This window comes from Gorilla gorilla, chromosome 17 (genome assembly GCF_029281585.2).
Source record: "Gorilla gorilla gorilla isolate KB3781 chromosome 17, NHGRI_mGorGor1-v2.1_pri, whole genome shotgun sequence".
In the NCBI taxonomy this organism is placed as follows: domain Eukaryota; kingdom Metazoa; phylum Chordata; class Mammalia; order Primates; family Hominidae; genus Gorilla; species Gorilla gorilla.
In genome coordinates this window covers 28,524,571-28,535,000 of record NC_073241.2, presented here as the reverse complement: position 1 = coordinate 28,535,000, position 10,430 = coordinate 28,524,571, and the positions used below count along the sequence as shown (strand labels likewise).

Here is a 10,430-nt window from a genome sequence, read left to right as displayed (position 1 = left end):
CTTGTGATGTATACCTTTTGTTAGAATTTGAATTTATGAAAAGCACATATACCTTTAGAATAAAAAGTACTTTAAAATAAAGCTCTATCATTTACAGTAATGCAAAGCGATCCAACTCTCAAATTCCCACATAATCATGTTATGTAGTGAAGCTTTCTAGGCTGGGGGAAAAAATGTAACCCCTTATAATGAATATATAAATAGATATAATTTCATCAATTTCATTCATTATGGGTATACATTTATACATCTATTTACAAGTAAGTCTGTGTAAATACACATATCCACACCTGCTAAATAAGTATGTTCTGGCCAGGCGTGGTGGATCACGCCTGTAATCCCAACACTTTGGAAGGCCAAGGTGGGTGGATCACCTGAGGTCAGGAGTTCAAGACCAGCCTGGTCGACATGGTGAAACTCTGTCTCTACTAAAAATACAAAAATTAGGCAGGCATGGTGGTGTGTGCCAGTAGTCCCAGCTACTCGGGAGGCTGAGACAAGAGAATCGCTTGAACCCGGGAGGCTGAGGTTGCAGTAAGCCAAGATTGTGCCACCGCACTCCAGCCTGGGCAACAGAGCGAGACTCTGTCTCAAAAAAACAGAAACAAACGAAAAAAGTATCTAATCAGGAGATTTTGATAAGTTTTTCAAGCACACCCTTTTTTGTGAAACTGAGTTCTAACCTGAAGAATACCTGGGATTATATGGCGAAAAAACACAATATATTAAAATTTTAAAACAGTTCTTATTTGAGGCTCAAATTTTATGTTTTTGGGACTACTTCGACTTTTTTTTTTTTCCCTGAGATGGAGTTTTGCTCCTGTTGCTCAGGCTGGAGTGCAATGGCGTGATCTGGGTTAGTGCAATCTCTGCCTCCCGGGTTCAAGCGATTCTCCTGCCTCAGCCTCCCAAGTAGCTGGGATTGCAGGCATGCACCACCATGCACAGCTAATTTTGTATTTTTAGTAGAGACGGGGTTTCTCCGTGTTGGTCATACTGGTCTCAAACTCCCAACCTCAGGTTATCCGCCTACCTCGGACTCCCAAAGTGCTGGGATTGCAGGCATGAGCCACCACGCCCCACCAACTTTTTGTATTTTTAGTAAAGACGGGGTTTCACCGTGTTAGCCAGGATAGTCTAAATCTCCTGGCCTCGTGATCTGCCCGCCTTAGCCTCCCAAAGTGCTGGGATTATAGGCATGAGCCACTGCGCCCGGCCGAGTGTCACTCTTAATTTTTTGAAATTAAAAGAAATTAAATTTCTCAATTCTGGAGGCTGGAAGTGCCAGCTACTCGGGAGGCCGAGGTAGGAGAATCACTTGAACCTGGGAGGCCGAGGCTGCAGTGAGCCGAGATCGTGCAGCCTGGCGACAGAGTGAGACTGCGTCTCAAAAAAAAAAAAAAATAGTGTCACTTATGTCACTCAGTTTGTGGTATTTTGTTATGGTAGCTCTAGCAAACTAATAGGAGAGGCCTCTAGTTTACACTATTTAAATTTTCTAATTATTTACTTTTTTTTTAAACACCTGGTGGAGTGCAGTGGCACAATCACAGCTTACTGCAGCCTCGAACTCTTGGCCTCAAGCAATCCTCCCAAGTAGCTGGGACTACAGGCATGCACCACCATACCTGGCTCATTTTTATTTTTTGTAGACATGAGGTTTCTCTATGTTACTCAGGCTGGTCTTGAACTCTTAAGCTCAAGTGATCCTCCAGCCTTGGACTCCCAAAGTGCTGGGATTACAGGTGTGAGCCACCATGCTCAGCCTACACGAACTTTTTTTAAACTAGCAGGGGTTATGTGAATAGTGGGATTACAGATATTTTCTTCATTATGCTGGTCCATATTTAAATCCTCTCCCCCTCGCAAAAAAGGTAAAAATATACAGCCATAAAAAAGAATGGAATCATGTCCTTCGCAGCAACATGGATGGAGCTGGAGGCTACATTCTTTTTCATCCTTTATCCTAAAAGAAGTAACTCAGAACCAGAAAATCAAATACCACATGGTCTCATTTCTAAGTGGGAGCTAAACAATGAGTACACGTGAACATAAAGATGGAAGTAACAGACCAGAGATTCCAAAAGAGAAGGTAGAAGAGGAGGTACACAGGTTGAAAACTACTTATTGGGTACTAGGGTCACTTTGGATGATGGCTGCGCTAGCAGGCCAAACCTCAGCATTACATAATCTAGCCATGTAACGAACCGGCATGTGTACCCCCGAACCTAAAATAAAATAATTTTTTTAAAAACTGGTAAGGAAAAAAGTATTAAATGACATAACTAAATATTCCAGACATCATTCTACCATATGTTGTCCAAGAAAAACTACATTTTACCTTACTGTTTATCATTTGAAATAAAATATTATGTTAAGATATTTTAAATTTTTACCAGTTCCACAAGGGAACTGGGAAGTAGAAACTGAAGAACACTTTTTTAAACAAGTCCTTGGGGATTAAAGAAGTAATAGCTACGAAGTATACAACAGTGTGATGAGTGAATCCTTCTCATATTGGGGTTAAAATGGTCATTATAGCTACTGCGTACCACAAATCCAATCAAGTTAGGTATTTTGTACACATTATCATTTAATTCTCATTACAACCCATCACGATAGATGTTAATTAGTATGTCCCCTATTTTTCGGATAAGGAAATTCAAGATCAAAGGGATTAAATGGCCAAGGTCATACAACTAAGAAGTGAAAGTGCTGAGACTCAAACCCAAGTTCGTGTCTTAAATCCCATGCTGTTTGATATTAAGGACCACTTGTGTTTAACAAATATTAAACACCTGCTACACACACACACTGTGCCAGATGTATAAGATAGAGCCGTGACCCAAGAAACACAGTCACTATTCTCAAAAAACTTAGAATCTCTGCCAGGAGCAGTGGCTCATGCCTGTAATCCCAGCACTTTGGGAGGCCAAGGCAAATGGATCACGAGGTCAGGAGTTCAAGACCAGCCTGGCTAAGATGGTGAAACCCCACCTCTACTAAAACTACAAAAATTAGCCGGGATTGGTGGCAGGCGCCTGTAATCCCAGCTACTTGGGAGGCTGAGGCAGAGAATTGCTTTAACCAGGGAGGCGGAGGCTGCAGTGAGCCAAGATCGCACCACTGCACTCCAGCCTGGGCGACAGAGTGAGATTGTCTCCAAAAAAAAAAAAAAAAAGCCTTAGAATCTCGTCTTTAACATTCTGTTGCATGTATGTTTTTCCTAGGATTTTTGTTGTTGTTTGTTTTTTGTTTGCTTTTTGTTTTTGAGACAGAGTCTCACTCTGTCACCCAGGCTGAAGTGCGCTGACGGGTGCCATCTCAGCTCACTGCAACCTCCGCCTCCCGGGTGCAAGCCATTCTCCCGCCTCAGCCTCCCGAGTAGCTGAGATTATGGTGCCTGCCACCACGCCTAGCTAATTTTTGTATTTTTAGTAGAGACAGGGTTTTGCCATGTTGAACAGGCTGGTCTCGAACTCCTGACCTTAGGTAATCTGCCTGCCTTGGCCTCCCAAAGCAATGAGATTACAGACATGAGCCACCGCGTGCCCGGCCTTTTTTTTTTTTTTTTTTTTGACACAGAGTCTCTGGCACACAGGCTGGAGTGCAGTGGCACAGCTCACTGCAACCTCTGCCTCCCAGGTTCAAGCAATTCTCCTACCTCAGCCTCCTGAGTAGCTGGGATTACAGGCACACACCACCACACCAGGCTAATTTTTGTATTTTTAGTAGATAATGGGGTTTCACTATATTCACCAGGCTGGTCTCGGCCTCAGCCTCCCAAAGTGCTGGGATTACAGGCGTGAGCCACTATGTCCGTTCTTGTTTTTCCTGTCTTTGTAAATAGACTTTAAAGCTCCTCAAAAGAGCTGGAGTATAAACGAAAATACAAAGAGCTTTGAGTCTCAGATCTGGAAAAATTCTAGCTTTATCATATACATACATAAATTTAAATGCTGGATTCCTCACCAGTAAGAGGGTCTTGGATTAAGTGATATAAAGTAGTCCTGTGCTTATCCATAGGAAATACATTTCAACCCCATACCCCACCCCTGCCTGGCTCCCATAAATGCCTGAAACCACGGATGCTACAAAGCCCTATATACACTATGTTTTATATTTTTCTTTGCCTCCAATGAATTCCCTCTCTTGGCAATTCCTTATAAGTTACCATGCAAAAAAATATAAATGTATCTCATTTATCTGTTCTCCCCTACCCCCCACAAACCTATCTACCTCTCACGGGACTAAGAATTGGAAAGGCCTTAGTGCAGCCACCACCTAACCATAGAAATGATCCAAACTCACATACTACTACTTCTTTATTCTTCAGTAAAGTTCTCCAAACTAAAATGAAATATGTAGTTTGAAAATATGTAGTAAAAATACAGCTTTTTAAATATATCCTCTATGCTATTTCATAGCCACTTCACAGTGACCCTACTTCCCCATTTATAACTCACCCAGTTAGTTATTAGTATACAACTCTTAATCAAAAGTAAAAATGAAGGGCTATGGAACTGTTCTCATATCCCGTTAAGTGCCTTAAAGGCACTGTACTCAGCATTCCACATGCATTATCTTATTGAAAGCGCAGTGTTTAATGAACTTGCCTAAAGCCATATCAGAACCACCAGGAAGCACAATTTCATTGTATTTTGTGTGAATGCCCTCCCCGGCACAAGAACAGAGCTGTACAATGAAGTGGTCTGGGTCACACAGCTAATTAAGTAATGGAGTTAAGGCTCAAAAACTCTTCAGTGTCTGATGAGAAAGCTCACGCTCAAAACCTCCAAAAAACACTGCTTCGCATCACTGAAATTAAAGAATAATAATACAATATAAATAGAATAAAATGAGAATTCCTTGTTATATAATAAGCCAGTTTATCAGATTTTTTTGGTGAAGGAAGAAAGGGCAACATAGTGATATCTTGTCTCTACTAAAAATTTAAACATTAGCCAGGTATGGTGGTATGCACTTGTAGTCCCAGCTACTGTGGAGGCTGAGTAGAGGGAGGATCACTTGAGCCAGGAAGGTTGAGGCTGCAAGGAGCCATGATTGCATCACTGCACTCCAGCGTGGGTAACAGAGTGAGATCCTATCTCAATAAATAAATAAATAAATAAATAAATAAATAAATAAATAAATAAATAAATAAAAATAAAAATTGCCTCTGGCAAAACTGCACATATAGAGGCACAGGGTGTTTTTTTTCCACCACCCCAATGATACCTCTATAACTCACAAATGATAGTTTTATAAAGATAACTACCTGGCATTCAGGTTAAAATGACAACTGCACCCAGAATAGGAAAAACTATAAATTATGCATTGGACTCTGCAATCACCAGACCCTACTTGTAAATTTCAATGGAGATTCACTTTATTTCAAAATTAGAAAACTGATCTCAGAGTTTAAAACCTCATTTACAGCTTCAAAATATTTAGAATCTAGAATTATATAACAAATACTTATTTTCTTAGCATGCAAAAATTATTTACAAATCATTTAAAAAGGATGGTCAACTTAACAGAAAAATGCCTAGCTCATTTTTGTATTTTTAGTAGAGAAGAGGTTTCGCCATGTTGGTCAGGCTGATCTCAAACTCTAGACCTCAGGTGATCCACCCACCTCAGCATCCCAAAGTGCTGGGATTGCAGGCGTGACCCACTGCACCCGGCCTTAACTATTTTTCATTAAGGTAATGAAATAAGTTAACTTCTCAATACTTTCTTTCTTTTTTTTTTTCTTTTTGAGACAGGGTCTTGCTCTGCCACCAGGCTAGAGTGCAGTAGCATGATCACAGCTCACTACAGCCTCAATCTCCTAGGCTCAAGTGATCCTCCCTCCTCAGTCTCCCGAGCAGATGGGGCAACAGGTGCATACCACATGCAGCTAATTTTTTATTTTTTATTTTTTTGTAGAGACGGGATCTCATGATTTTGCCCAGACTGATTTTGAAATCCTAAGCTCAAGCTATCAGCCTGCCTCAGCCTCCTGAAGTGCTGGGATTACAGGTGATGGCATCCGGCCTTCAATATTTTCTTGATGAAAGAGAGGACTTATTACTAGTCCTAGATTATTATGAAAAACAGCAATATCATGATTAAATTTTTGTTCCTCCTCCCAGTACTGTGTTCTATTAATTAGATAAGAAATGGGAATGAACAAAAATAGACATTAAATCAAATGTTTTTTACTTTCTAAAAGTCAAAAATTCTAATGCTTTGTTTACCTAATCTACAAATATTTATCTTACTACTTCTATAAATAATTGAATAAAATCTTAAAGGAACTAAAAGAAATAATGGGACTTTTCACTACACAAAAGATAATTACCTATACAATGAAATGAGGTGAAATTCTTAGAGCAAATGTCTTAAAGTATATCATACAACAAGCTTAAATTAATAATATGAAACAGTTAGAATGCCCCCACCCTAATAAACTATGGACAAAACACGACTGGACAATTCACAAGAAACACAAATAATAAAATTCAAAAAAAGGCTGACGCGGTGGCTCATGCCTGTAATCCCAACACTTTGGGAGGCCAAGGCAGGTGGATCATGAGATCAGGTGCTCGAGACTAGCCTGGGCAACATAGTGAAACCCCATTTCTACTAAAAATACAAATAATTAGCTGGGCGTGGTGGTGGGTGCCTGTAATCCCAGCTACTTGGGAGGCTGAGGCAGGAGAATTGCTTGAACCTGGGACACAAAGGTTGCAGTAAGCCAAGATCACACCACGGCACTCCAACCTGGGCAACAGTGTAAGACTCAGGTCTCAAAGAAAAAAGAAAAAGAAATGTAAAATATTCGTTAGTCCTACTAATCAAGTAAGCAAAAACTTAGAACTAAAGTACTTTTTTTCAGTTGTTAAGATAAAGACTTTAGTATATTATACTTGACAAAGGTTTGATAAAACTAGACCTATCACACATTGCTAATGACATTACAAATTGATGCAGCCTTTTTAGGGAGTGGCATTTCAAAACTTTAATAAAAATAAGAGATCAGAGCTGGGCATGGTGGCTCATGCCTGTAATCAAAGCATTCTGGGAGGCCAAGGCAGAGGAGATCACTTGAGGTCAGGAGTTCAAGACCAGCCCGGCAAACACGGTGAAACCCTGTATTTTTAGTATTCTACTAAAAATACAAAAATTAGTCAGGCATAGGCCAGGCACGGTGGCTCGCACCTGTAATCCCAGCACTTTGGGAGGCTGAGGTGGGCAGATCATGAGGTCAGGAGATCAAGACCATCTTAGCTAACACGGTGAAACCCCATCTCTATTAAAAATACAAAAAATTAGCCGGGCATGGTGGCAGGCGCCTGTAGTCCCAGCTACTCGGGAGGGAGGCTGAGGCAGGAGAATGGCGTGAACCCAGGAGGTGGAGTTTGCAGTGAGCCGAGATCACGCCACTGCACTCCAGCCTGGGCAACAGAGCGAGACTCATCTTGAGCGAGACTCATCTCAAAAAAAGACAAACAACAACAACAAAAAATTAGCCGGTCATGGTAGCGCACCTGTAATCCCAGCTACTTGGGAGGCTAAGACAGGAGAACCGCTTGATCTCAGGAGGTGGAGATTGCAGTGATCGGTGGCCATAGAAGCCCTCCTGAGCAGCAGGCAGAACAGAATCTGCTATAGCAATCAGTCTGCCGGAGAAGCCTCTGCCCCTGTGGCCTGAGGTTCCACTTTACCCAGGTGACACCATGGCCAGGTGGGCTGAAGAAGTGGGAAGGTCAAATCAACTGGCCCAGCCAGGATGCCTCTTTGATGATACAAGTGACACCAGTCTAAGCCTCCCCTCTTCTACAGGGGAAACTAGGTGTCCCAAAGAGTGCCCAGAGGCAGGGGACCTGCCACAGCAGCCACCTTCCTGAGAGGTTCCCTTTCTTCCACTTGGTGAACTCCCTCCAACACACAGCTTGCCAGGAAAGCACCCTGTGTCTTACTTGGGGGGATCCCATGACACCAAAACCCAGCCAAGGAAGCCTTTTGTCCCTTAAGGGTTATCACAACCAAAAACAAAAAGATACACAAATAGTAAGCCCCTAAATTCTGTTAAGAATGAAACAATGCTGCCACTCACACCTGGCTCAGATGCCAGCAGAAGGACGGCACCGTCCAGAGACCAGAGACCACAGGAGAAGGGGGAGGACTCCTCCTTGCCCTGGCTGCACCTCCACCACTGTCACTGAGGCCTGCAGTACAGAACCAGCAGCTTCTTACCCACCCCAGGCCGGGCCGGGCCCCAAAGCTCTCCTACTTCTCCTTCCTGGCCCCTAGACTTGCTGCTGCTGCCACCATTAGCACCGACGCCAAAGGAATCAGCGCTGCTGTCACCCTCCATGCACCTGCCCACCCTCCAAGGCTCCTACCACTTGGCCTCCACGGGTACCCTCCTACCGCTCCTTTTGAGCTGCCGTCCCCATCACCGTGGCCGCCACAACCACAGGAGATGAATCACAGAGCTGTGCCATCTTCAGGTCCCAACCTCCAGCTCACCACAGAGGACTCCTCCTTCATCAGCCTGGCTTGGAGCAGCTGGGCAGACAATGCCAGAAAAACCTACAATAGGGTGCAGAAAGTGGCAGTGTTAGAGCCTCACCCTGTCATGCTGCCCACTGGGTGGCTGGGGCCAGTTTCAGCGAAGGCACTCACACCCACCCTCCAAAGTCCAGCCTCTCCTCCTAGACCAAGCTGGCCTCCTGACCTGGGGTGGGGACTGGAGACACCACAGTGTCCGCGGCTCCTTGGGGAGCAAGAACAGCAGAAACTCAGACCCAGGCAGTCCTCCCCACCCAAGTACCAGTTCCCATTCCTGACTCCTCCACCCACAGGAACCTGAGCCCCCGTGGTGCCCACTACTCCATGCCTGGGGCTCCCAGATGGTCCCCACAACACAGAGCAAGAGGGCAAGGGCCGGGTAACCATGGTGGGTGTGAGGGCCCTGCGGTGGTCAGAGGATTGCCGCAAAAACTCTGTGCACCCTCCGCTCTCCAAAACGAGCAGAAGTTGTTCACCCTCTAGAGCCTTGAGTCCGGGAAGAGGAGAAGGGCCCCTTCCTCAGAGGCCACCACGGTCGTGGCCACCTCCACAACCTGCCGCTGGAAGCAGCAGTGCAGCTTCCCCCCATAGCGCCCCTAACCTGCCCCCTGCACCACAAGCTTAGCCCCCGGATTGTGCCCACAACACACCCAGAGACTGCTGCAGGCAGTGTAACCCTGATAGCGCCCCCAAACGACCCCTCTGCTCCTGGCAGTGTAACACTCGATAGTGTCCACAACCCATCCCTGCCACGGGTGTTGCAGCACCAAATAGCACCCCATTAAACCCGCCCCCCACCCGGACCACAAGCAGTATAGCCCCAGATAGCGCCCCCAGTCTGCTCCTGTCGCGGGCAGTGAACGCCCGGGGTAGTGCACCCAACTAACCCCCCGACCCCACCTTCCCCTTTTCCCCATGGACAATGCAACATTTCACAGCTCCCCTAAAGCACCCACGACTGCCTGCCAGTTGGCTTTGTTGCTGACATTGTAGCTCACGATAGCTCACCCAACCCGCCCCCTGCATCGGCCAGTGTAGCAGCTAATAATGCCCCTAACACCCCACCACCCGCCGCTGGCAGTGCACGATGGCACACACAACCTGCCTCCAACCCCCCGCCACCTTAGGCAGTGTAGACTCTGATAGCGCAGCAAACCTGCCCCACTGCCAGCAATTCAACACCTGATAGTGCCACCCACCAGCCCCCCGCGGCAGGCAGTGCAGCTCCAAAAGTACACCAAACCCGCTCCCCCACCACCCCGCAAGCGGGCAGTGCGGCCGCAGAGAGCGCACCTACCCTGTCACCTTTCTACTACTCTAACAGAGATGCAGTCTCCGTCGCCACCACCAACCACAGCCAGGCGAGCCACGGTGGCCAAGGCTCCAGCCGCCAGCGTTGGGCACGGTCCCCACCTTCTCCTAGACCTCTAGCCAGTCAAGAGCAGCTCCAGCTGCCAGCCACCCTCCTACTGCTCAGGCCGCACTCCTACCGCTCCGGCCGCCATCTTACTGCTCCAGCCCCACTCCTACTGCTAAGGCCGCCCTCCTAACACTCCAGCCGTGCTGCCATCTCTGTTGCCACCACCATCCAGAGCAAGATGAGCCACGATGTTACAGGCTTCAACCTCCAGCTCCCCCTTCTCCTGGTCCTCTAAGCAGGGAACAGAGCAGCTCAGTGGGAGATACCGGAGACCCTAAACTGGCGTGAGGCCTCCTCAGCATGCACATGGAGTTACACGCATGGTTTCTGGACTACATGTTCTGATTGGGTGAGAGAAAATCTCTAGGCCTTCTCTGATTGGACTTTATTTTCATACTCTGATTGGTTGTCCTAAGACTTTCTTTCATCCAATCAGAACATGATAACA

The 10,430-nt window shown here is 45.7% G+C and overlaps 1 protein-coding gene across 1 annotated transcript in view; it reads right to left on the bottom strand.

The window, feature by feature from the left end:
* The window catches only part of LOC129528228 (B melanoma antigen 3-like), a 50,727-nt gene extending 40,660 nt beyond the window's left edge, over nt 1-10,067 (bottom strand). Inside the window, exons 1-2 of the mRNA XM_055368040.1 lie at nt 10,053-10,067; nt 8,483-8,583 (exon numbers count right to left, since the gene is read on the bottom strand). Coding sequence (XP_055224015.1) covers nt 8,483-8,583; nt 10,053-10,067 — 116 coding nt within the window. The remainder of the gene's footprint in view (nt 1-8,482; nt 8,584-10,052) is intronic.
* Nucleotides 10,068-10,430: the final 363 nt, after the last annotated feature.